Below are 27584 nucleotides of genomic sequence, written 5' to 3'. Positions count from 1 at the left end.
CTGTCATGTTTCTGGGCCCCTTGGAAAGATGAGCTCTGTAGGGGGACTGAGTTGAGTTCAGATCCTGGCTCTGCCATGTATTAGCTCTGTCATGTCAGCCCCATTCTTTCCTGCCCCAAGCCTTCGCTTCCTCGTAGTAAGATGTGGAAGGCACCCCCATGCAGACAGTGTAAAGTGTTAGCACAGGGCCCAGTGCATGGTGGCTGCTCACTCATTGCTCTTTTGGCAATATTTTCAAACAATGAAATGTGTCTGCTGGGCCATTAAGACCTTGCTTCGTAGTGTGACTTGCCTTAATTGCCAGTTACTCATTTGTCTGAGTGTTACTCTCACAGGACCTACTGGCGGGCTATACTTCAGACAGTCCACCAAAGACTGCAAAAGCTTCCTCTCTGGGACAGCTGTGTTCTGTGGGTTTATGAATTTTCTACAAACCAAATCTAAGTTGGTTGATGGAGGGTGTATATGCAGAAAATGCTTAGAAAATAGTCTTTAGATTAAAATAAGTTTTCAGAAGTATAACTCTTTTTAAATGCTTTTTTTTTAAGACGGAAAATGAAGAGAATGTTCTTATTTGTCTAAGAATAATTATTGAACTACACAAACAGTTCAGGCCACCCATCACCCAGGAAGTAAGTGTTTATCTTGATAGCATTTATAAACTGTGCTGACAAATTGCTTCTGTGTGAATTTTTTACCCTCTTTTAGAGTTGACAGAACATATGCTGCTTTCAGTCATAAAAAATATCGCCTAAGTTGGGGGAAATTCTTTGTGGGTTAAACAGTGACTTTTTTCTGAATGTGTACATGAATATTTTGCTGAATTTGTTCAGTATTTGAAATGTGTTAACCAACCAAATTGGCAGGGCTCTTTGGGTGGTTCTGGTACTTACAAGTCTGAGATGCCCCAAGGCTCCAATGGCTTTTATACAAGGGTTCAGATGTGGGTTCTGAAGTCAGAGCTGGGTTTGAATCTCAGTGTGCAGTTGAGTAGCTGTGTGACAGTGGGTAAGCTTTGAGCCTTTTGGAGCCTTTTCTGTAAAATGGGGACAATCACAGTATATCCTCAAAGATTGCTTAGATAATTAAATATAAAAGTTAAAGTTCTTGGGCTTCCCTGGTGGCTCAGTGGTTGAGAGTCCGCCTGCCGATGCAGGGGACATGGGTTCGTGCCCCGGTCCGGGAAGATCCCACATGCCGCAGAGCAGCTGGGCCCGTGAGCCATGGCCGCTGAGCCTGCAAGTCCGGAGCCTGTGCTCTGCAATGGGAGAGGCCACAGCAGTGAGAGGCCTGCGTACTGCAAAAAAAAGAAAAAAAAAAAGTTCTTAGCACAGTGATTGGCATCTGCAGAGTCAGCATTAAACAGTCTGTTAGCCATAATTAAGATACTATCTTTTCTGATGATAACCTTGGTAAATGCCTGTTGTAGATTATTTGGAAATTGAAAGACGAAATAGAATTCCTTCCATCTGGAAAACAATATTTAATGTCTTGGTGATTTCTTTTCCTTTTTCCCACCTTATGTATTTGTATGTTTACATAATCACAATACTACTGTGGATGACATTTTATATCCTGATTGTTTCCCTTCACATTATATGTAAGCGTTTTCCCAATGATAAAAAATGTTTTGTAAAGTTAATTTTTAATGGATATATAATATTCTTTCATATTCTTGGATATTTAGGGTATTTCAAAATTTTTATTTCATGACTAAAACTGAATATCTGTTTACAATTCAAATTATTTTGTAGACTGGGTTTATAGAAGTAGAATTACCAGATCAAAGGTGTTAATGTTTAATGCTTCTGATACATATTGTTACATTGGTTTCCAGAAAGGCTTCAGCAGTTTAAGCTTCCCTTAGTAGTATAGTATAGTATGGTTGGGGAGGGGTGTCTCCTTATTTGCACTCCCTCCAGCATGGTGTGCTATTACTTTTTGAAAGGCAAAAAGTGACATTTATTATCATTTTCATTCCATTGCTCTTCCTGAATTAGAACACTTGTTTTCTGTTTATCAGTCTTTTTGTGTGTGTGTGTTCACATTCATTGCCTATTGGTATCTTGAGTCTGACATTTTTCTTACCTGTTTTGTGAGTTCTTACATATGGAAACTATTGATGTTTTTCTTATTTATTGTAAGCATTTTCTGTTTATAAATATCTTCCTAATACTGTCTATTTCTTTTTTAGATTCATCATTTTTTGGATTTTGTGAAACAGATTTACAAGGAGCTTCCAAAAGTAGTGGTATGCTGTTTTTAATATTATTTGAATTTACTGTTTATATTTATTTATTACTTCCTCATTCCAAACGGTTGAAGGAATAATTGGAGGGATGCTAATTTTACAATGGGGAATATTTAGTGATGGTTAAAATCTAGGTTCATAAATTAGCCCTTAGAAAAAGAGTTCTTTTCGTTTCATTGTTTAGATACTGTATTTTTGACGTAAAAGCAATATATTCTTATTGTAGAAATTTTGCAAAAAAGGAAAATCATCCATAATTATTCTTTCACTTATAAGCAACCATTGACGTTGGAGTTTTGTTTCGAGTTTAACTTTGTGCTTTGTAGAGATGGTTGCCCTCATATTCTTGAAGCTTTTTGGGGGAGTGGTGTATACTTTAAGCATTTTTCTGTATCTTGAAAATTTTTTCCTGTATTGAAAAAACTGTTTCCAAGCAGTGCCACCCATATAAAAGTGTGTGGAGTGGAGGAGGAAAGGCTCCTCCCTACCATGCTCTCATTTACTGGAAGGAATCACTGTTACAGAAGGGAACGTCCTTCAAGACTCTTCTGTGGCAGTCATAATTTTTAGCGACCGATAATTTTCTGTCATATGCATGTACCTTGACCATCTCCCTATTGCTGGTTTCCCCCATTTTCAATTCATTACTGTCACAAATAATGCTTCGGTAAAAATCATTGTGCATAAATGTGTTTATGTTTCAGAGTTTCTATTTTCAGTTTTTTTTTAAGCTTAAATTTTTTTTTAAATTCACACATGGTAAAATTGACTTTTTGGTTTTTTAAGGATTTTAACCTGCTAATAGTGTATAAAACTTAAGTTGCGTTCTGAGTTATCGAGTTATCATCGTGTCAACTACCATTTTGATCAAAGAAGAGCTGCTTTTCATACGAAGCTGTCTTTTTTAACATGAAGCCCAAATTTCATTGAGAACTAAGGATGCCAGTGAGGTCCTGGCCTTTTAAAATGTTTTCTGTACTTTGTTTCTGTTCCATACTTGACCTCTATTTAGGAGACTGTGTGGAAAGTTAATTCAGTAGGGTTCAGCTCCTAGTTTCTTATCACTGGAGAGATGGGTTACATCCTCCCCGCCTCACTGAGGTGGTAATATAACATGACATACATTTCATCTTTTATCAGCCAGGAAAAAATAGAAAATACAGCAGGCAAGTTTGTTTTCTGTTGTTGGAGGTGGCGGGTGTATCTGTCATGTTATCTTCATAGTCCTGGAAAAAAGGAACACCAAGTACTGTGGGGTTGGTGCAGTATAAAAGGGTAGGACATTCGATTTCTTCACCACACGTCAGCTGTAAATGACTTCTGTTTTTTTTTTTTTCTGTAGAACCGCTACTTTGAGAACCCTCAGGTGATCCCCGAGAACACAGTCCCCCCCCCAGAAATGGTTGGAATGATCACAACGATTGCTGTGAAAGTCAATCCTGAGCGTGAGGACAGTGAGACGAGAACAGTAAGCGTTTCCGTTGTTTTGCTTTTTGCTTTGCTTTTATCCACATCTCCTGCCCTTGGTAGAGGAAAAATGAGGTATTGACTTTTTAGACCACTTAAGTTTTTTGTTTTTTTCTTAAACACATGGAGGGATTTAGAATAAGCAAACAAACGTGTGTGCGCGTGCGAGAGAGTGTTGCTGATTGTGCTCTGCAGGTATGCATGTGAGCTGTTGCTCACCAAATGTACAAAGATAACATCGTGGTGGAATCCAGAACCAGAAAGAGCAGCTGACCCGGCAAGGGGGCCTCCGTTCTGTCCTTAGCTTCAACATTAGTGAAGTCCCTTTAAGCTACATATAAATTTGTAGTTCAGTGCCTGACGGTGTGGGCTCTGCAGACAGAAGTTCTGGGATGATGTTACAGCTCTACCACTTGCATTTTTTGACTGTAGGAAAGTTCACGAACCGTTGTTCTGACCTTATTTTCCCTCTCATCTGAAAAATCAGTCTCGTGGAGTTTTGTGAAGGTAACGCTGGTACTATCTGCAGCTGATGCATTAGATTTGTAGTATTTGCCACGTAGGGAACATGTATGAGCATTTACCATGACTGTATTTTTATGATTGAATCAAGACTATCATCTGTATTTGTTTTACTGAAATGGTTTTGCAGAATGTTTCACTTTGAGCTAGGATAAACAGGAAATTACATTTTGAATGAAGCTTTCATTCCTTTGTTCTTCCTGAATTAGAAAGTTGTTTTCTGTTTATCAGTCTTTGTGTTTCTTTTTTTGCTTGTCTGTTCCTATCCATTTATCACCCATTTTTATTTTGAGTCTGACATTTTCCTTACTTGAGTTTTTATATATTAAGACTATTTTTTTCTTATATTTATTGTAAGCATTTTTCCTGTTTATAAATACCTATGAATAAAACTAGGTAAACTTGTACTTCTTGCTGTTGTTCTTGCAAGTAAGCAAGATAATAGATATAAAAATTTTTTTTAATTTCTCCTGTGATTTGAATCTCTTAAGTTTTGACAAATTTTCCTGAGGTTTTTACTACAGGTGTGACATTGTAAAATATGAAAACCTTTATATTAAATAACAGTTCTATGTACTTTGTTTTCAAAATAGTTTATTTCACCACAGATAATTATGAAGACGTGTCAGTATTTTCCCTTGCCTTTATTTCAGTGGGGTGATGTGCAGTAGTGGCACACTGATTAGGGCTATTCTAAGTGCCACGGGGATAACCTCAGTCCTCCTGTTCCTCTCTTGCAGCATTCCATCATTCCAAGAGGATCTCTTTCTTTGAAAGTGTTGGCAGAATTGCCCATTATTGTTGTTTTAATGTATCAGGTATGCATATTGCTTAGTAGCTTCTTGGGTTTTGGGCTTCCTATTTTACAACAAAGTTTACACCTAATTTTCTGTGGCAAATAGATGTGTATGATACACATGTGCTAACTAATGAATCTCATCACAGTTTCTTTGGTATGCCAAATTATTTTGCTATAAGCAGAGTGTCAAAGCATGACAATCTGATATGTTTGCTTTTAGCTCTACAAACTGAATATCCACAATGTTGTTGCTGAATTTGTGCCCTTGATCATGAATACCATTGCAATTCAGGTATCTGCACAAGCCAGGTGAGATTTCTTTGGTCAGTGATGTAGCTGATTACCATAGTTCTTTAATCCAAGTAAAAATGTACTTGCTGTCGTCATTTGTAAGACAAGAAAATTTTGAGTGATAAAATTTTGGTTAAACTTATATGTATTTTTGGCTTTCTGAAGTTGTATTTCGATGATGGGTGACATGTCTCAGTCTTTGGTGTCTTGTAAATTTAGAACTATCATTAGGCATTACTGTCCTCAATTACAGCTTTGGGATATTCCAGGCTCTCTCACCTTCAAGCCTTTGTTCTTGCTGTTCCTCTCAGCACGAGGGCTAGGAAGCTCTTTACCCGCTTCGTTCTTCCTCACCCATCACCCTTAATCACTGACTCGTTCATCCTTGAAGCCTCCCAGTGAAGCTTTTTCTCCAGCCTCACAGCATTCCTCCTAAGATCTTTGTCACTTGCTCTCTTGACTTGCAGCCTATCTGGCTCTAAGTCACTTGAGAGCAAGAGCTGAGGGTGAATCAGCCCTAACAGCCTCTGTGGCCACAGCAGGGGTCTTCCACTGGTCAGACAGGTGCCCTCGTGCTGTCTTCTGGGGAAGCAGGTCAGTCTCGCCTTTGCTGTGGGGATTCAGATTGTGGCTGCTGCCCAGCGGCCTGGAGATCTGCCTGCTTCATGCCTTTAAGGCCTTTAAGTTAGTCGGAACTGCATAAAAGTGTAGGCGTGTTTACTGTTGCTGCTGTGTAGAAATCAACCTTTTGGGGTTAGTAATTACTATAGGCTTTTAATTAATAGTAACATGACCGAAAGAGTTGAGAGCTAATATTGTTAATTTTGTTCATATCTCATTAGGCAACATAAGCTTTACAACAAGGAGTTATATGCTGATTTCATTGCTGCTCAGATCAAAACGTTGTCATTTTTAGCTTATATCATCAGAATTTACCAGGTAAGTTCATTGACTTTTGTTTTAAGTCAGGTTTACTGAGATATAATTTACATGCAGTAAAATTCACCTTTTGTAGGTGTACAGTTCGCTGATTGACAAATGTGTACAGTACAAATGCATACCTAACCACCAGTACATCAAAATACAGAACATTTCCATCGTCCAAAAAATTCCTTTTATATGTTTGTAGTCAATTTCCTCCTCCCGCCTCCAGTCCCTGGCAAGCACTGGTTTGTTTTCTGTCTCCATAGTTTTGCCTTTTCCAGAATGTCATAGAGATTAATCACTTGGTGGACAGTATTTGTAACCTTTTGAGTCTGGCTTCTTTCACTTAGCAGTAATGCTGAGATTCATCCTTATTTTATTGGTGACTTGTTACTTTTTATTCGTGGTTAGTTGTCTTAGTCTGCTCAGGCTGCCATAACAAAATACCATAGACTAGGTGTAAACAGCCAGAATTTATTTTCTCACAGTTCTGGAGCCTGGAAAATCCAAGATCAAGGTTCCAGCAGGGTTTGGTTTCTGGGGAGGCCTTTCTTCCTGGGTTGAAGGTGGCCACCTGCTTGCTCCCTGTGTCCTCCCATGGTGGTGAGGCGGACAGAGAGATCTCCTTCTCTTCTTTTATAAGGCCACAGTCCTACTGGACAAGAGCCCCACCTATGATCTCATTCAACCTGAATTACCTCCTAAAGACTCATCTCCAGATACAGTCACAATGGGGGTTAGGGCTTCAACATATGAAATTTGGGGGGGATACACAGTTCAGGCCATAGTGGTGTATTCTGTTGTATGGGTGTAATCATGGTGTTTATCCATTCTGATGATGAACATTTGGATCATTTCCAATTTTTTTAAAGCATTTTATCAAGATATAATTCATATACCATAAAATTCACCCTTTTAAAGTGTACAGTTCAATGGTTTTTAGTTTATTCACAGATTTGTACAACCATAATCACTATTCAATTTTAGAACAATTTTTTCTCCCGAAAAAGAAATCCGTACCAATGAGCAGTGACTTCCATTCTTCTCTGACCCACCAGCCCCTGGCAACCACTAAAGTATTTCCTGTCTTTATAGACTTGCCTGTTTCATTTTTGGCTTAATAAAGCCATATAAATATTTGCACACAGATTTTTATGTGGATGTATGAGGTTTATTGACTTTTGCTGTTATTGGAAGTTGTGTGTTATAGCAAATTATGTGGGAGAGATTGGAACTTCAAAAAATGGCATTATCAAGTAAAACTGATAAAGAGGTTTTGGAGGCTTTTTTGAGGAACCTGTAGAGTAGTTTTATTTTTGTTTTTCCCACTTGGAGCTGTGGTCTCTTCTTACTTAAATCATAAGAACTTGAAGGAAAAAATTGATACCTTATCTCTCATTAGTCTTACAGTTTTTTTGAATAAAACTCTTGTATAGAGGTGGTTATTCTAAAGTATGGAATAAATTTAGTCCTGATCTGTTCTAGAGCAATGGAATTGTATTATAATTGATCATTTTTTTAAAGATTTTATTTCAGGAAAGTAAAAATGAAAATGTGTGTGTCAAATTGTTTTTATTCTAAACTACCTTTGAAAACATTTGTAGCCTTCTCCCCCCTCCCTTTTTAATGTGTTTATCTCGATAATGATAACTTACACTAAGAAAATGGAACATTTGTAAAAAAAAAAAAGAAAAATCTGGATTAGATACCCCTTGATATTTTAGTCAGCTTGAGTTATTGTGAATAGCTTCCTGAAACACCTCAAAAGGCAGTTGTGACTGGAGCGCATTCTGAGCTGATTAAAGGTGTCTTTGGTGTCATTCACAACTTACATCAATGGGACGACTCAGTAAATAGTTTTGTTTTTTAACTTCAATATTTATTTCTTCCTCCTTCCCTCTAACAGGGAAGCAATACATATTCACTGTTGAAAGTTGGGAAAATACAGAAAATACAGGAAGGCCTCCATGATCCCATGATGTAAAAGAAACTGCTCCATGTGGCTGCCCCTCCTTCCGGGGTGGCATTGTGCACACAAACTGCTAAGACTTTTTGGATAGTACTTGTGTGTTAGGCCTATTACTTTCTGAGGGTCCTTTGAGCCAAGCTTACTCTTACTGAATTTTTTAAAAGTTTATAAAACTTGGGTTTTTCTTAACAACTGCCTATCAGTATAACTGTGTTGTTTTCCTTTTTTTTTTTTTTTTTACAGGAGTTGGTGACTAAGTACTCTCAGCAAATGGTAAAAGGAATGTTACAGCTACTTTCAAATTGTCCAGCAGAAACTGCGCACCTCAGAAAGGAGCTTCTGATTGCTGCGAAGCACATCCTCACTACCGAGCTGCGAAACCGTACGTCTGTCTTGCCTCTGGCCACTCGCCTGTCTGTGAATGTGGGCCTGCTGCTGGCGGTCCATTGTGTGCTGAGCCTGCAGCTCGCTCAGTATTTTGGCTCTGTGTGTCCTTTCTTTATTGCTATTTTAGGTGTATTTTTTCTCCTTTATCTGCCTCTCTACCTCCCCCTCTCTCTGCCTGCCCATCCCTCCTTCCTTCTCTCTCTCTCTTTCTCTCTGCCCATCTTTTTTGCCTGCCACCAGGGTTCTCCCTTTGTCTTCTCAACAGTTTCATAATTAATGTGATAATTTCCTTAGCACAGTTTATGGTCTGGGTATCTCTTAGTACTTCTCTGCCTTCTGACTGCCTGTCTTTTGACATTGCAAATAGCCATTTGCTTTCTGACTCACAGCCAGCAATCTTTAAAAGGTGAGAAGAAAACAGTGTTTTCTTTCTCCATGTTGTGAAAATGATGGAAGAGTTTTAAATGGGATGTTTTAAAATCTATTTACTGAAGTGACTGAGTTGTGTCTGGAGCACCATTGTCAGATTAATTTTCGGTATTCCTGCCATTGGAATAATAAGAACTTTGGAGGTGCATTGGGGAGCCACGGAGCAGGAGGTTTCTCCTTGTTGAAGTGCTGACAGATTAAAAACCCTTCTCATGGTTATCAGATAACCTCTGATCCGTCACACACGACCAGGCCCTCTTTTGAGACCATAAAGCTTGGTTTCAGTCTTGTTAACGCTACAAAGATTGACAGATATCCAAGATGCTACTCTCCAAGGTTAGATCGTGTTAGGCTGGTTGAATTCAGCTTTTAAAGGCTGCTGTTGCTTTTTTTTTTTTTCTAAACAAGATACTTTATTTTGAAGCCCGTAGTGGTTCCCAGACTTAAACAGGTAACATCATGACATCTCAAATTTTCATTGAAAGAAACCTATAAAGAATCATGTTAAATGTTAGCCATATTATAAATACAAAACATGCATGCATATATTTAAAATTTACACATCCACTACCAAATGTTAGTGAAAACATTCCTTGGTTGGCATCCAAAATGATATCAGACGGTCACCCATTTGTGCTAATCCTGAGGAGCAGTAGTTTGGAAACACCTGACTGTTTAACAGATTTATCTGTTTCCCTAGAAAATCTGATTCTGGGTCTTTTTTTTTTTTTTTTTTTGCGCGGGCCCCTCACTGTTGTGGCCTCTCCTGTTGCGGAGCACAGGCTCTGGACGTGCAGGCTCCGCGGCCATGGCTCACGGGCCCAGCCGCTCCGCGGCATGTGGGATCCCCCCGGACCGGGTCACAAACCTGCGTCCCCTGCATCGGCAGGCGGACCCTCAACCACTGCGCCACCAAGGAAGCCCCTGATTCTGGGTCTTGAATGTGATCTGGAAGCCAGTGCCATGCAACTTAATTTCTTCTCTGCACACATCACTCATCCCCGCAGCCGGCCCTCCGGCATGTGGGGTCTCAGCCCTTTGCATCTTTCCTTTGTGCCTCCTTCCTCCTGGCCACCTCGCCATGGGTAGCGGGGCATGTCCCCTCCTCCGACCTCAGGGACTACTTGTGGCTTCTCTCGTTTTTCTTCCTGTGCTGCCTGGCTGTAGGAGGCATCTCTCCAGTGTGCATGTGTCTTGTATCTTTGATCCTCAGTAGCTATTTGCTGGCAAAGAATGTACTGTTTGCTCTACTGTTTGCCACCCTGTGTGCGCAACCTCAGAAACGCCAGTTGTCCCTGAGTGGGGACCAGCTGTTCCACCCCGAGAGGGCCTCAGCCTGCAGAGGAGCGGGGGGAGGTTTGGTGGTGGCTCTGCCTGGGACCCCTAACTTGGGACCCATGCCTGTGAGAACACTAGGATGTCCTAGACCTTTGTAATTCCTATGGAGAAGTATCCTTATTTCTCCATAATGACTAACCTTACAGTCTTGAAGAAGGACGACTTCAGGGCAGTGAATAAAGGGGTCTTTAGGGAATACTGTCCCCTTGGGTGGATCATGCCAGCTTTTAAGGGCAGTGGACAGCACCTCCCTTGAAGCATTGGGGGCGAGTTCCCCTCCAGCGATACGAGGCTCACGGTTTCTTAGTTTATTCTCTGACACTGAATGTGATCCTGACCGCGTCTCTGTGACACATGGCTGGTGTGGCCCAGCACAGCCAGCATCTTAGACTAAAGTAGCTCGTGTGCCTTCATGTTCCCCACGCCGCCCCACATCTGGATTGCTCGTTGGTACAGGCTGGCTCCTGTGAAAGTACTATTAAGTGACTTACACACACCTGGTTTGGTTGGTGATGTATGCAATGGATGTTTGTGTTCCAGAGTTCATTCCTTGCATGGACAAGCTGTTTGATGAATCCATACTAATTGGCTCAGGATATACTGCTCGAGAGACTCTCAGGTATGATGTTGAACCCGTGATATCTGGTCTATTCAGTGCCAGGGACCGTGGATCCTGACACTTCCTTAGCATTTCAATGAGCGTGGACTGTTGGGCCTTTTCCTCTCCCATTGGATTTAGAATTGCGGGAAGTTTCGGAAACGCCTTAGTTTGCTTCTAGTGCCTTGGCTTAATCAGAGTAGTTGTCTTGATTTAAATTGTAGGTAGAACTATCTGACTAGTGTTAGTTGTTTTGCTTTCTAAGTAGTAAATGCACCTTTTTATTAAAAAAAGTATTTGATAACCTACTAAGAAGAAAGGAGAGAAAACTTTGGCTCTCCATAAGGAGATCAACTAACGTGGGTAATATTTTGAACTGTTTCCTCCTAGTCTTTATTTCTCATGCATTTTATAAAATAAATATAGTTGTGATCATGCTTATTATTTCTAAAGGAAAGAATTAACATTTAATCATCTTTCACAATGTAAAATGGATCAACATTAGTCATTTTTTGGTTCTAACAAGGGAGGTGTGATTGATCGTATGAAAAGTTTGCAGAATATTCTGAATATGGTGTAGACGGTTCACTGTGTTTTCTATATAAAACACTGTTGTAAAATATCGAGTAAGACATTCTTTATAACTTGGGGTTGAACCCGCCTGAATGGATGTTAGATTGAAACCCTCCAGTGGTTTCTGTCGGTCGCCCTTAGACAAAACCCAGACTCTTGACCATGGCATGTGGCCCCCGCGGGGTTTGACTCTGCTCTCTCTGCCTGACCTGCTGCGGCCACGCGGGCCTCTGTGGCTCCTCGGCTCCCCCAGGCAGTTCCCAATCAGGGCCTTGACCTGCCAGTTTCCTCAAGATGGAAATGTCCCTGGCTGAGGTCACAGAGCCGATGTCACCTCGGAGGGGCTTTCTCTGGCCCCCACCAGTTTTTCTCCTGGTGCCTTTTCACATCTCCTGCAGCACTTAGCAACTTGCACAGTTGATTTCTTTACTCGTGTGTTCCCCCCCGCCCCGGAAACAAGCTTCCTGAGGACAGGAGCTCTATTTACTGGGGTCACTGGCATCCCTGGTGCTGGGCTCAGTGTCCGGCACATGGCAGGTGTCCAGACGTTCAGTGAGTGAAAGTGCTGGGTGGCCTGAACACTACTGTTGCGGCTCAATAAAATATATGGTATATAAGGTGTTATTTGACAGAGGCTGTTCAGCTTTGAGCAGCAGAACCCATTTAGTGCACAATCAAGCTGGTAGTTACTTCTGCTCAGATTAACTAGATGTGCTGGTATAAACATGATGCGCACAAAGTTAACCTTTTTAATTTAGAAAGTAAAGATTTAAGCAAAAAGACAAGGCCTGAGCCTTCTAATCATGTAGCTGGGAGGAAGTAACAGGGGGGAAACTGGGACCCTATAAAGCGTGCCTCAGATGAGCCATCCCACTGGGGGTGTTCCTGCGGCGCAGGTAGTGGTGGAGATGGTGGCCCACAGCCGAGGCGGGTGGGGCCGCTGAGATGCAAACTAGCAGAGGTCTCTGCCCGCAGGCCCCTCGCCTACAGCACGCTGGCCGACCTTGTGCACCACGTCCGTCAGCACCTGCCCCTCAGTGACCTCTCCCTCGCTGTCCAGCTCTTCGCCAAGAATATTGATGATGAGTCCCTGCCCAGCAGCATCCAGACCATGTCCTGCAAGCTCCTGCTCAACCTGGTGGACTGCATCCGCTCCAAGAGCGAGCAGGAGAGCGGCAATGGGCGGGACGTGCTGATGCGGATGCTGGAGGTACCGGTTCCCTCCGCGTCTTCACCGCACGGCGTTCCACTCACATGAGCGCTTTGCTGGCAGTTCACGGGCCGCCCAGTTGCCAGCTTGGTCCTGGGTGTTTAGACCACGTGGGTTCAAACCCCCACTACCCCATCAACTAGCCAAGGATCCTTGGGCGAGATGCTTGACCTGCCAGATGCTGGTCTGCCTGTCTTCTAACCAGGGACAGTCACAGTGTCTGCTTCCTAGGGTTGTTTGAGATGAGTAGGGCAGCGCGTGAGCTCTTAGCACAGTTCCTGGCGAGTAATCAGGAGAGGTGTTTTCTGGGACACCGCCTAGCCAAGTGCTACCTTATCTGTGAACTTCTCTGGAGAGATACCCAGGGTGCCTGGGTCAGGGGTAGATAGTGTGGATCCCGGAGCAGTCCCCGGTCACATCCAGGCCCTGCTCATCAGGCCAGTCACCCAGCTCTCCTGAGCTGCTTCTCCACGGGTGAAGTGGAGATGGTGACACTTGCTGTAGTACCTGTGGGGGAAAAGCACCAACTTCAGCAGGTGGTTTCAGAGAGAGTTTTTTTCTGTCTTCTGGAAGGGTTGTTGGCCTATTGAAGAGGAATGATTTTTGTCTCCCCTCCACTTTCTCTTCCTGACAGGTTTTTGTTCTCAAATTCCACACCATTGCGAGGTACCAGCTCTCTGCCATTTTTAAGAAGTGCAAGCCTCAGTCGGAACTCGGAGCCGTGGAAGCAGCTCTGCCGGGGGTGCCTGCGGCCCCCGCAGCTCCCGGCCCTGCCCCTTCCCCAGCCCCCGTGCCCGCCCCAGCCCCGGCCCCACCCCCACCCCCCACCCCTGCCACCCCTGTGATGCCAGCCCCCGTGCCTCCCTTTGAGAAGCAAGGAGAAAAGGACAAGGAAGACAAGCAGACATTCCAAGTTACGGACTGCCGGAGTTTGGTAAAAACCTTGGTCTGTGGCGTCAAGACAATCACGTGGGGCATAACGTCGTGCAAAGCGCCTGGTGGTAATTGTGCTCTTGAATCATTTCGACAAATGATGTTTTTCATAGAGTGGGTTTTATTCACATTAACTTATTGTGCTCTCTTTTCCAGAAGCTCAGTTCATTCCCAACAAGCAGTTGCAGCCCAAAGAGACTCAGATTTACATAAAACTTGTGAAATATGCAATGCAGGCTTTAGATATTTATCAGGTAAGGCAGTGAGTGCCCTCAAACCAGGCTCCTGAGTGTGGAAAATGCCTCTTAGAATTAGAGGTGCTAGTGATGGAAGGGGTCTCAGAAATCTGTTACTATTTGGATGGTCTAGAGTATTCATATACCGAGGTTTGCTTTTGTTCTGTAGCATAGGGTTGCATTTATGGTGAGAATTCCTGTGTCTGTGTATTTTGAGGGGCAGATGGTGTAAAGGGAATGCAATAGAAACGATATTTAATTTTACTAAATTTCTTACTGTTTTAAACACCTAATGAAGGTTTTTGTTTTCTGAGGTCTTCCCCCCCCCCGCAAATTTAAGGTGAAAATAGAGAATTTAAAAGATTTGGGAGGGGGGAGGTGGCGGAGATTTGTTATCTAATTCAAATACTCTGTTTTAAGTATTCAGTTGATCTGATTGTGTATTGGAATATATTCAGAGATATTCAGTTTTAATTCCCGTGTGTTTTTTTTTTCCTGTGCTAGGTCCAGATAGCAGGAAATGGACAGACATACATTCGAGTAGCAAACTGCCAAACTGTTAGAATGAAGGAAGAGAAGGAGGTATTGGAGCACTTTGCCGGCGTCTTCACGATGATGAACCCATTAACGTTTAAAGAAATCTTTCAGACTACAGTCCCTTATATGGTGGAAAGAATCTCAAAAAATTACGCTCTTCAGGTATGACACTCTTATGTTCTTTCAACATGTGTCGAATACTTGGTGTTCCTTTTATTTTGTAAGTGATGTGCCTAAGGATAGTGCTGTAGAGCAAAATTTAGAGAACTATTAGGCTGTAGTAAAAGAAAAATTTCAAAAGTTTAAGATGCTTTGGACCACTTCCTTTCATAGTAGAAATTAAATACGTGTTAGATGTAGGCTCTTGGTCCTTGATGGTGACAATAAAATGACAGATTAAGTACTTAAGTGAACTCCACTCAGTGCTCAAATCGGTTTTGTTTTTTTTCTTTTGGTGGATAATTCATTTCTTGAAGTGTCTGATACAGATTTGATTTTGTAATTTTGGAAAGTTCATTATTTTTTCTTGAATCCGCTTTGGAGAAGTAATGATTTTTTTATTTTTTAACTGAAATAATGTGTGTTGTTTTAAGCCATTGCACTTTAGGGTAATTTGTTACAAAGTAATAGGTAACTGATACAATTGCCATATGGTAGTTTTCTTTTCTTTTTTTTTTTTCACAACTCACACACACACACTGTATTCTATTTTTACAAGAGATAAATAAACTGACACCAAGCATTGTAAATGGATGACCACAACAAAAGCAACAATGTTGCAGTTACCAAACATGAAACACACTCACACTATGTCATAATATTGACATTCAGTCCAGGAATCCTCCACTGTAACAGCTCCTTTACTTTGCAGTGAAAATTGATGTGTATATTTTTTGCCCCTGAGTCCTTGTGGGATTTTTTTTTGGAAGTAATGATTTTTGTCACATGTGTTTCTTGTTTTGACAGATTGTTGCCAATTCCTTCTTGGCAAATCCTACTACCTCTGCTCTGTTTGCTACAATTCTGGTGGAATATCTCCTGGACCGCCTGCCAGAAATGGGCTCCAATGTGGAGCTCTCCAACCTGTACCTCAAACTGTTCAAGTTGGTCTTTGGCTCCGTCTCCCTCTTCGCAGCTGAAAACGAACAAATGCTGAAGGTAAACTCAGATCCAAGCTGTGCATTGTGTTTGGGTTTTTTTGTTGTTGCTTTTTAATTTTCTTCATTTTGAACAGAAACTGGCTTTGCTCTTTATATTTATAAATATTGTAATATTGAATTAATAAATGTTTACAACGAATCAGGGCCAAGTGTAGAAAACATTTCATGTGTTTCTAAAGCAGAGCTTAATCTATTTGTCTCCTAATCCAAAATGAACACTTCAGAGCTCTCGTGGTAGGCAGGGGTTGTCATTAGTCTTGGCACCCTGATTTTCTTTTTTAAACTCATTTCTTGTGTGGACCACACAAGTAGTGTAGGAGCACACTGTGCTTTTTTTTTTTTTTTTTTAAATTGAGTGATGCAGAAGAATATAAGAGGAAAAAACATCTTACCTCTCAGATCCAATGGGAAATGGTTGGTTGTGTAACAGTTCTCATCACATACCCATCTTCCACAGCACATCTCTGTGTTCATATTTTCTGTGGCAGCACATAAACATCCCATTTCAGGGCTATTTGTTCATTTTTCCCCTCTGAATCAAGAGCTCTAGCCAATTTGTGTCCTTTATTAAGACCATCTGGGAGGGATGTGTCTCATAACACATTTTTATAGATGACTAATCCTATACGTGTAATTTTATCTCATCAGTTATTTGACTCTAGCAAATGGCAGAAACCAATGCATGGTTACATCATCCACTAAAGGCAGCAGATGGAACAAAAACCTTATCAAAATTCTCTTCCACTTAATTTCTGTAGAAGGTTGAATATTATCATCAGTTCTGTCTGAAGAGAGATGTTTTCCCATAGGGGAAAAGATCTATTTTTTTCTGAAGTAAATATATAGGTGGTGATAAAGCACCAGTAATTTGTGCTTTTATGTGACAGTTTCCTCCATTTTTTCAGTTATATAGTAATCAGTTGTCAACAACCTTGACATTACTTCTGTGTTAGTATAAAAAGAAAATATTCAAATTTTTAGAAAGATATAAAATATTTAATAGTCTTTGTCCACATAATTTGGTATCTTCAAATAATTCCATTTTTGCCGATATCTGGGACAATATGTAGAACAAAAACCAACAAAAAAGAGAATAAAACCTAATAGATTAGACAAGTCTAATGATGGGGTTTTGGAATATTGTTCAAGAAAGATGTTCAAAGAATAATTTCATAGAACGTTTTGTCATGAGACTAATATATGTGATTTATCCATAAAAGAAATATATCTTGCCATATACAGTAACAGACTTGTAATTGTATCACTGACTATACAGGTAGTTTACAGTTCACAGTTCACTTTAAATACACCTGCAAAAAAATTCACATCAAACTTAACCTGTCACATGTCAAAACTAGGATTTGAAGTACAAGATAAAAAACTAATCTGTCTTAAAATGTTGATTAAACTTACTATAAGCTAATAAAATGCTCATGAACACATTTTTCGATTAAGTCTTCTAAAATGTTACCGTCTCATATGTCTTTTGAGGTTCTTCCAAACTTTGCATGTATGGTATTTGGTAGTGAAGTTTCAGTTCCTTTAGGTTGCATTTTGCATTCTGATAGTTAAGGAACAGGCTTCTTTCATTTTGTTTGATTTTTTTTTTTAAAGTTTATTTTATTTTATAAATTTATTTATTTATTTATTTTTGGCGGCATTAGGTCTTCATTGCAACGTGCGGGCTTACTCTAGTTGCGGCGAGCAGGGGCTAGTCTTCATTGTGGTGTGTGGGCTTCTCATTGCGGTGGCTTCTCTTGTTGCAGAGCGTGGGCTCTAGGTGCACGGGCTTCAGCAGTTGTGGCACACGGGCTCAGTAGTTGTGGCTCGTGGGCTCTAGAGCTCAGGCTCAGTAGTTGTGGCTCACGGGCTTAGTTGCTCTGTAGCATGTGGGATCTTCCCGGACCAGGGATTGAACCCGTGTCCCCTGCATTGGCAGGCGGATTCTTAACTACTGTGCTACCAGGGAAGTCCCTCATCTTGTTTGATTATTTGGTCTCACGAAGGACTGTTCACAAGAACAGTAGAGCTCACAGGCCCTCCAGTTCCTGTTGCAAAGTGTCTGCTCAGCATCATGTACCTACATAGTAAGATGGGAACCTAGTAAATGCTGCTTTCACAGCCAAACTGGTGGAAGCCTACATATGTTTTAAAAGAAATTAATTTGAGTCAAATAAAAGTTGGAAAATTTTTATTTTGTTTTTCCTTTTAGAATAAATTCATCAAAATTACCTTCCGTTCCTATCTTTTTGCAGTGAACCCTCCTCATTTAGAGCTTGTTAACCTGCCTTTTCTCCATCCTGCAGCCTCACCTGCACAAGATTGTGAACAGCTCAATGGAGCTCGCCCAGACTGCCAAAGAACCCTATAACTATTTCCTGCTGCTTCGAGCCTTGTTCCGCTCCATCGGGGGAGGTAGCCATGATCTCCTGTATCAGGAATTTTTGCCTCTCCTTCCAAACCTACTGCAAGGTCAGCGCAGTGATGTTGGTTGCCTTTTAGTCTTGTGCGCGTGCATGGGTCTTGCTTCCCTTGGTTGCTGGGGTTCCTGCTCTGCACCTGGTGAAGGTCATGGTGAGGGGATGTATGTACATGTCCCCTGCAGTGTGTGTATGTGTGTGTCCATCCCTGTGTCCTCTCTTTAAAGGCAGTGCATCTTTAAAGGGATGGGTTTTTCTCCCTGCTCAGAGTTGAATGGGAGTTGGAAGGTCTTAGTTACCCCGGTTAGGACTTTGTTACATTTTTGTAGCGTTTGATAAGCAGTTCTAGAAAGTAGTTTAGTAAGATCAGGGATCCCTAGATTGAAAGAGAATCAGAACAAGAAGGGAAAAAAACAAGTTACAAAGCTGATATAAGCTTTATATAAAATACATAAAAATATGTTTATATTTTTATCTAGTTGCTAACTTGCATAGACAGAATTCTTTTATTCCTGTGTGTTAGGAATGCTTTCAAGGTATATATAACTAAAAGGGATATTGGGTCCAGTGAATGTTTACAGGTATGAACTGACTAGAAACACTATCCTAGGAATTTTTTTTTTTTGTAAGGGTGAGCGCTTGGCAAGGGATTGAATCTTCACTACTGGGAAATCCTTGAAAATGATGAATGTAACATGGCCCTATGTCCCCCAGGCCAGGTGCTTAAAGAGGCCCGTAGTCAGGCTCTGTCGTCCGTGTTTGACCCCGTCCCCAGTCTTCCCCAGCCTGCGCCCTCTGCTCTGATCAGTCTGATTTTCCCTCCTGCGCTCTTCCCAGCCTTACTTCTCCCCACCTGGTTTTGTTCAAGTACATCCCCTCCTTGGGAACTTAGCTGTGCCCTCTCCTCACCCACCTTCTCCTTTGGATTCTGAATCTGGTGTGGCTGCTGTGTGATGCCTTGGCCTTCCCTGATAGCTCCTCTTTCTTCAGCCTCAGCTGCCTGGGACGTGCCTTTGCGGCCACTGTTACTTGCTTTTCTCTTTCCACTTGTCTTTAAGGTTCTGTGGGCAGGTGCTGATCTGACATGTCTTAGGAAGGGGCTCAGTGAATACTTGGTTACCCTCGTGAAAAGTTGGGGGGTTGTGTTTATGAGCAGGAAGCTCCTCCCATTTATAAAAACCGAAAGTGGATTTTTTTTTTTTAATGTTTACTTTAGAGCATAGACATCAACTGTGGTTTACTGGAAATCTGAAAAAACACGTAAGGTTATAAACATCAAGCTTGATATGGACACGTCATATTGGAGTCTGTTTCTTTAGACTGGGCTTATTCATAGCATGACATGATTTTTAAAAGTTTGATGTATAATATTTATTAGTCCTTAATATTAATTTAATCAATATTAAATAGTATTAATTGTAACTGAAACTATGTGCAGCCTGCTGTTGTCACCACGAATAAAGTAGACGGAAGAGGTCACAGGGTACAGTTACAGAATAGATTTAGCTAATACAGAAATTATAAGGCGTAAAAAGCCTTCCTATTATCGGGTTGATGTTTATGTGAAAAGGTGGGTCACTTACTCTGTACAGTTAACTTGGGCATGTGTCTGGGAAGTAACTTCCCCCTGACGGCCTCACACCCTGTGTTTAGGGCTGAACATGCTGCAGAGTGGCCTGCACAAGCAGCACATGAAGGACCTCTTCGTGGAGTTGTGTCTCACGGTGCCCGTGCGGCTGAGCTCGCTCCTGCCCTATCTGCCCATGTTGATGGACCCCTTGGTGTCGGCTCTCAACGGGTCGCAGACGTTGGTCAGCCAAGGCCTGAGGACTCTGGAGTTGTGTGTGGACAACCTGCAGCCCGACTTCCTCTATGACCACATCCAGCCGGTGCGCGCAGAGCTCATGCAGGTAAGTCTGCGTTTCCGTGCCGCCAGCAGAGGGTGCCAGGACTTACGTATCTAGTTCTCACTGAGGATTTTAGGCTGTCAGTTTCAGAAGTGACTGGCCACTGTTGAGGTCGCCGTGAGGAGTGGTGGGCTCCCTGCTCTCTGGTGGGCTACTGGTGTAGCCTTCAGCTTGCTGTGTGAGTCTTCTGGCTTACGAAACGATGTCAAGAAATATTGCAGGTATTGAGTGAATATTTGTTTTGCAGTATTGCTCCCCTTTCAGAGGGTTTTCACAGTGTCATGTTCTCGTGAAGTTGATGACTTGGGAAGGCAGGTGTTAAATGGCTGCTGTTTCTTCCAGGGAGATCCTCTCTTTATCCAGGAGAGATGTTGAGTTACACAGTAGAGATGCAAACTTGTAAAGGAAGTAGAGCTGTCTGGCCACCCCCAAAGGAAACAGCAGATAAGAAAGGAGGCAGTTTTGAAGCCATTTTATATTTTTGGTCATTAGAGCTCAGTGTCAGATATCAGGTTATTCCTTCATGTTTTGCTGATGGTAATGATTTGTAATGTGGTTGGTAATTGTTCGAGATTCAGGCTGCCTGTTGCTTACTCACCTGCCCCTTTGGTGTAGAGTATTTGGCCCCAAGTAGGTAGTCCAAATGCCAGCTTTCTGTGATGGGCAGTAACTCAAGTACAGGAGTCTCTGGACAGTAGGTTGGAGGTGCAACCAGGACTCGCCTGCCAGTCCTGAAATTTAGATCGTGGGCTCCATCTAGGCAGGAGAGCATGGCCTAGAGGTTGGGTTGGAGCCTCCAGGTCCAAGTCCAGTCATTTGGAGGCTTGACTGACTCTCGAGCCTGAGCGGAGAACAGGACCGTTGGTTCTGGAAGGCAGACCGTGGGCCTGACCCAAGCCTGGGTGAGCTTCCTGTGGGAAGAGGAGGCAAGGATGGGTTCTTGGGCCTCTTGCCCTTATGTGAGGCAGACAGCCCCAGGGAGAATTGGGTCAGGGCTGCTGCTTGCTTTCGGAGGCACAGTTACCCTACCTGCTGGACAACTGGCAGAGTACCGTCAACCCGCTACGAACCTGTGCGAGTGCTGGGAGATTGAACCCTCCCGTTCCCAGTGCCACCCCCTCCTGGGGAGGTAAGCAGAAGACCCCTCTCCTGAGGATACCTGAGCTTTGGGTGGGCCAGGTGGAGGGTAAGGAGTCTTAGACTACATCTCTCGACAGTCATGAAGGGAAGCCTCTTTGGACCTACAGGAATGTAAGAGAAATTGGAATTTTGCTTTTAAGAAGAGTTCCAAGATTTTATGTTGACTGTCGTTGGACACTGATACCTGGCATTGTTACAGAAGGTGGTCTAAGAAAATAGGTTTAAATAGTGAGCTATGGTGATTTTCAGGGCTTATGATAATTTAGGTGAAAAGGTGTGGGAAAACTGACAGAATGTTTTGGAACAATTGAGTACGTCTCTGTTCCTTATACTAATTGTGAGTACAAGGTACACAGTAACTCATTTTTCCCGTAATGCAGGTCCCTTTATGATCACTGTTTTCCCTCTTCACTGTCCTTTGTAATATCAGATTTGAAATGTAAAAGGTAGTTTATATATCATGTTTGTAAGTTATAAAGCCTAATAATAGAAGTAAAAACCTGAGAAGGCACCATCTAACCCAAGATCAAGAACTGTGGCAGCAAATTGTGTTTTCCTCTCTGCTCCCCTATCCCATTTTGTATATCTGCCCAAACAATGTGTTGTTCAGTTTTCTTGCCTTTGAGCTCTGCACTGTTTATGACATGCTACCATTTGTACTGTAGGAGCATGGAAGAACATATTTATATGTGCATTTTCTGTAAAGTCATACGATTTCTCTGGAAGGACACACCTGACTAACATCGTTGGTTTCCAGAAGGGAACTGTGTGTTTGGGGGACGGAGGTGGGAGGAGGCGTTTTTGCCATGTAGTCTTTAATAACTTTTGAGTTGGGATTGGGGGACCGTGGGACTGCATTGCCTCGGAGGGTTAATGAAAGCGTACTGACTTTCAGGCTTTGTGGCGCACTTTACGCAACCCTGCAGACAGCATTTCGCATGTGGCCTATCGTGTCCTTGGTAAATTTGGTGGCAGTAACAGGAAGATGTTGAAGGAGTCCCAGAAGCTGCACTACGTCGTGACTGAAGTTCAAGGCCCCAGTATCACAGTGGAGTTTTCTGACTGTAAAGCATCTCTTCAGCTCCCGATGGAGAAGGTAAATTTTGGAGTCTCTGGGAGTTTCTTAAAGATACTGTAAGTTTCATTTTAAGACATTTAATTTCTATTTGAAAACATGGAAATAGAACATATACTTTTGGGGTGGGAATTTCTAACTCAAAGGAGATGAAGATTTATTGGGGCCCACTTTGGTCGGTTGGAGCTTCCATCATTCCAGGAGGCCAGTGGGTGGTGTTGCCCCTGAGGACGTTGGACCCTTGGGCAGGACTGTCCTTCTTGATGGACCAGGAGGTGTCGCCCAGCCCACCCCACCCTTGCACTTAGTCTGTTTTGATGTCCAATAGGTTTTACATTGTGTCATTTAGAACCCAGGTTAGTCCCGTTCCTGTCTCATTCCCGTCACTCCTGAGTACCTGCTTCTCTCCCAGTCTCTATCCAGACATGGCTCCTTAGCCCACCACGGACAGCTCTTTGGTTTCTCTCTGTGTGCCCTTTAGAACGCCTCTGCCCATGTATAAAAATCAGCAGACTGTCCCCAGCGTGTTGTAGAGCACTCAGCCGCTTCTGCATGATCCTTACTGAACACCGCCCCTTCACCTTACTGACCCCTCCTGGTCCTTTGTCACACAGCTAAGGTTGTATTTATTACAATCTACGTTGTCACATTCGACTTTCCCCTTTTTATTATATGACCAGCCTTCCCGCCTGCGTTACAGCTATTGTTACCATGTCTTTTCAGAACACTTATCTAGCTGTTAATATAATGTGCATTTTTGGAAAGGGTTTTATAGAAGCCTTTCACGTGTATCTGAGTGACTCAGCCATTTCAGTGAGCCACATGCTGGCTGGGATTCTTGAACTCCTTGCAGGCCTGGTCTTAACAGCATCCTGTGGCCTGGAACCACTCAAAGCCCTCCTTTTGCTCAGGCGCACTCTATTCTGTCCTGATGCATTGTATTGTAGAACTCAGCTTGTTTACCTTTCTGTATAAGGAGTTTACACACAGTAGTGATTTCTGTAATTCTTTTTTTTAAGCCAGACTTTACTGAACATTTGTGAGGAAGGGTACCCATCATGGGTAATGTCAGTCTGGAGTCGTTTCCTGTCGTCGTCTCTCAGTCCACCTGTCCCCCCTACACACACACACCTTTTCCCCCCAAGTTTCTCAAGCACACAAATTGTGTCCACCCCACTCCCAGCCCCACCCCATAGAACGGTGTCGCTTTCCAGTCTTAGCTTCTCATCCAAACCTTTATCTAAATACTTGCCAAATAAACACTAGTTTCCCTGTAAGAAAATACAACTAAAATTCTGTCTTTACCTTGAAAATTACCACAGTGAACATATTGTGAATCTAGCCCGTTGCCACGTTTTAGGTCGTTTCCTTAAGTTAGGATTCTATTTGCTTTAGCCCCATCAGTGGCAGGGTTGGTATTAGAATGAAAACTAAGACATCTGACTTTTACTTGACCTCTGCATAGATTAAGCAGAGCAAGAAAATCCCTGTAGAAGTAGTTCTTCCCCAAAGCATCTAAAGCATGGAAGAAACCAGGTTTTGAAGACAAGCTTCCATGGCCCTCCTGGACCCTCCCAGGGGCTCTGTGGTGCTCTCGGAGCCCTTTTCCCAGCAGGTAGCATCCTGAGGGCCGTGGCACACCCTGCAAGGCTGAAGGAACCAGCAGGGAAGGGGATGACCAGCAGGGCAAGTGCCAGTGCATTTACATGACAGAAGTTCTGCTTTTGGCATACTTTACAATCCCTTTTTTGGCAGGGAAGGGACAGGTAATTGGCTCGTAGGTTATGTTGATTCTTAAAAATAACACTTCTCAGACTGTCCTTGCCTGATTTATTACATAACCCTGAGCAGGTCAGAGGCAGCAGGAGAAAGGGCACTTCTGTGGTGCCCCAGAAGAGCTCGGACACGCAAGCTGGGAGTGATGCAGTGAGGGGCCCTTGTCACCCTCTGTGCTGTGTCGCCTGGCTGCGTCTGGAGGGTGGGGCCCCTGTCCGTGTCAGCTCTGGTTCCTCACACGTGGCCAGGATAAATCTTTAAACTTCAACACAGATTGGGGCTTTGATTTCTAGGTATATAAGTATCTTTAGCATTAATATCTTAGCTGTTAAAGACTCCAAGTGTTTTTTTGTGTGTGATTGTTCCTTCCCTGCCTTCCTGGTCAACCTAATGAAAAGGCTAAAATGTGTATGTAGCTATGTAGGTTTTCTGCAAAAATGAAGTAAACCCTCTTTTAAAGAGAGAATTTAGTAAAAGCTTAGGAAAGCCATCTTTTAGTTTTGAACTGAGATGACTCAGATGGTAGTTTAATCCAGCAAATTTACCACAAGAGGCCTTCTGAGCTCACTTAATTTCTGGAATCTCCCATTGGCTACTTAAGCATGAAATTAGTGAACTCCACGTCCCATTTCAGTTTGAACCATGGCAGCTCTTGATGTCATAATACTTCTGTCACCTTCTCTGGAGGTTTCATTTGGAGAACACCTGCTAGCCTGTCTGCAGGCCCCCTGTGCTCTCTTCAGGAGCAAGCATGCATTCAGGTTCTTCTGCGTGGTGCACGTGCTTTCCGTGCAAGCTTTTCAGAGTCACGTCATTTCAGCACAGACTACAGTTTTTGCGTTTCTTTGCTGTAGGCCATTGAAACGGCTCTGGACTGCCTGAAGAGCGCCAACACGGAGCCCTACTACCGGAGACAGGCGTGGGAAGTGATCAGGTGCTTCCTGGTGGCAATGATGAGTCTGGAGGACAATAAACACGCACTCTACCAGCTCCTGGCACACCCTAAGTATGCTGATGATTTAATTCTCTGTGCTGGGACATAATTTGTTTCAGAAAATTAGGGATGGAAGGACCTCCCAGATCTCTTAGTGTTTTAAGTATGTTCCTTCAGTTCAGGAAAATGCCATGTTGTTTGCTCAGCAATGCTTCTCTTGCTTTTTAGAGAAAATGGGAAGAACCTTGGGCACTTGCGAGTTAGAATTTCTCTCAGCTGTAATCCTCCTTTAGTATTGCCTCCTCCAGTAGGGCACAAGCTTCAGGAATCAAGGGTCAGTCCTCTCTCCCTTCGGCTCACCGTTACATTTGCAGCACCTGCACATGATAGGTGTTCAGGGGATCTTTTGCTTTTCCAATCCAGAGTGATCCTTTTGTGTGACATTTTTATTTCGCTCATATCACTTAAGGCTGTGACCTTTATATAATGATCTTTTGTGGTGATGTATGTTTGTCATCTTTCTGTGTTACAGGTTTCAGGGAAGAGGTTTTTCCTTTGTATTTTTACGTTTCTCACAGCATCAAAGATAATGCCAGATATATAGTAGGTGCTCAGTTGTCGAAAGAGCATTGGAGAGAGAGCAGTGAGCAATAGCCAAGTGCACAAGGAAATAAGGCAGCATGAATAAGAGCCCACAGAATCAGCAGAAAGAGATCTGCTCAGACTGAAGATATGAGGATCTCCACAGCTAGGTTATAACTATGCTTCTGCTGTGTTTAAAATAAATGAAAGACAAACTTGAAAACATTCCAAGAAATTACAAACCTTATAAAAATTGCCCAAGCAGATTAAAGAAAAGAAAGGAGAAAGAGAATCTTTAGATAAGAGATAAGTCAAAAGAAATTATCCAGAATGTGTGCAGAGAGAGAAAAAGATGAAAAATTTTAAAAAGATTTAAGAGACATGTAGAATAGTGTGAAGTGGCATAGTTGCTTGAAGTCCCACAGGAATGAACAGCAAAGAAAAGGGCAATATGTGGTCAGATGTAATTGGGGTACAGCTAAGGCTATATTTTGAGGGAAACTTGTAGCCTTAAGAATCATAATAGACTGGAAACAGTCCAGATGTCTGTCATCCGTGGTGCGTGGATACAACGAAATCTCAGCAGTAACAAGGACTCGTGTTCCAAGATGAATAGATCATTTCCAACACCAGGCTAAGGGAAAGAAGCCAAACCCAGGGCTGCATATTGTACGGTTCCTTTTTTTTAAATATAATTTTGGAAAAAAAAATTTTATTTTTTGGCTGCGTTGGGTCTTTGTTGCTGCGTGCGGGCTTTTCTCTCTAGTTGTGGTGAGCAGGGGCTACTCTTCATTGCGGTGTGCGGGCTTCTCGTTGAAGTGGCTTCTCTTGTTGCAGAGCACCGGCTCTAGGCACACAGGCTTCAGTAGTTGCAGCACGCAGGCTCAGTAGTTGAGGCTCGTGGGCTCTAGAGCACAGGCTCAGTAGTTGTGGCACATGGGCTTAGTTTCTCTGCAGCATGTGGGATATTCCCGGCCCAGGGATTGAACCTGTGTCCCCTGCATTGGCAGGTGGATTCTTAACCACTGCGCCACCAGGGAAGTCCCAGCATAATGCTTTTGAAACTCATCCATGATGCAAAATTTGTAGTTTGCTCCTTTTCATTGCCGAATCATATTCTCTTGTATGGATATAAAATGGTGATTTTCTACCTCCATGTGCTCTTTTTTTTACAAAGGAAGAGCTTTTTCTGTCTCCTTTCATATTTGTTTATAGTAGTATGGACTCATGGATTCTTAATTTATTTAAAGGGTGACAGTCCATTAATTTGGTGACCAGATTGTCTAGATTGAGTCACTGAGAGCCCCTCCTGGCTGGCTCCTGTATTCCTGTGTCATGTCCCCATCAGTTTCTGAGCATCCTTTGTAGCTCAGCAGGATGTTTCTGGCTCACCTCGTGCCCTCTCTCCCCCAGCCCTGGAGTCACCATTCCCTTTCAAAGGAATGAGGGCTCCTGAAGAAATGGACACAGACCAAGGTCTCTCTGCTAGGTGTGCTCATTGTTTCTAAGCCTTTCCGCCTAAGTTTTTGATAAGCAGAAGTTCATGATATTACTGTGGTCAAGGTGATAAATTTTTCCTTTTGTTTTATGCTTTTTATTATATTGTTTGTAAGAAATCATTTTCTGCATCCTCATTGTGAAGATACTCTTGTATTATCTTCTAAAAGCTCTGTAGTTCTGTCCTTTGCAGTTTGATCTTTATCCTCTAGAATTAACTTTTGTGAATGGAGTGGAGTAGGGGTCCATGTTTATATTTTGCCCTTTGGATATTCAGGACCCACTTATTTATAAAGACTGTTTGTTCTCCATCTCTGCATTCACAGATTGAGTACCTTCTAGAACCAGGCTCTGTTCAAGGTTTGTGTGTAAGACTGCATTCTTGCCTTCAAGGAATTTGTATTCTAGTGGGGTAGACGGACAACAGCAGAAAGAAACAAATGCATAGTATTTCAGCTAGTGATAAGTGCTACTATGCATTGCAGGCTAAGTAGTGCGCTGGGTGGGAGGGAGTGTGGGGTGGGATGGGGCTGAGTTAGGGCCTCAGGGGAACACCAAGAAGACTTTAGATTTCGCCCTATGTTTCACAGGAAGTGGATGAAAGGCTATGACTTACTCTGGCGGACCGC

At 42.5% G+C, this 27584-nt stretch overlaps 1 protein-coding gene across 16 annotated transcripts in view; it reads left to right on the top strand.

The window, feature by feature from the left end:
- Positions 1-27584, top strand: part of TRRAP (transformation/transcription domain associated protein) — a 111179-nt gene that overhangs the window by 8735 nt on the left and 74860 nt on the right. For 13 of the 16 annotated variants that reach the window (XM_004268919.4, XM_049699245.1, XM_049699246.1 and 10 more), the window contains exons 6-22: positions 549-632; positions 2195-2251; positions 3594-3719; positions 4981-5058; positions 5260-5348; positions 6173-6269; positions 8467-8605; positions 10918-10996; positions 12524-12758; positions 13393-13759; positions 13848-13945; positions 14432-14626; positions 15431-15622; positions 17931-18096; positions 19698-19954; positions 21987-22187; positions 24797-24948. In XM_004268919.4, the coding sequence (XP_004268967.1) occupies positions 549-632; positions 2195-2251; positions 3594-3719; positions 4981-5058; positions 5260-5348; positions 6173-6269; positions 8467-8605; positions 10918-10996; positions 12524-12758; positions 13393-13759; positions 13848-13945; positions 14432-14626; positions 15431-15622; positions 17931-18096; positions 19698-19954; positions 21987-22187; positions 24797-24948 (2612 nt within the window). The remainder of the gene's footprint in view (positions 1-548; positions 633-2194; positions 2252-3593; positions 3720-4980; positions 5059-5259; positions 5349-6172; positions 6270-8466; positions 8606-10917; positions 10997-12523; positions 12759-13392; positions 13760-13847; positions 13946-14431; positions 14627-15430; positions 15623-17930; positions 18097-19697; positions 19955-21986; positions 22188-24796; positions 24949-27584) is intronic. The other 3 variants (XM_049699255.1, XM_049699252.1, XM_049699247.1) reach the window with 1 other exon arrangement.

This window comes from Orcinus orca, chromosome 16 (genome assembly GCF_937001465.1).
Source record: "Orcinus orca chromosome 16, mOrcOrc1.1, whole genome shotgun sequence".
In the NCBI taxonomy this organism is placed as follows: domain Eukaryota; kingdom Metazoa; phylum Chordata; class Mammalia; order Artiodactyla; family Delphinidae; genus Orcinus; species Orcinus orca.
The sequence above is the reverse complement of the archived record's forward strand: the minus strand, read 5'-3'. Positions and strand labels throughout refer to the sequence as shown.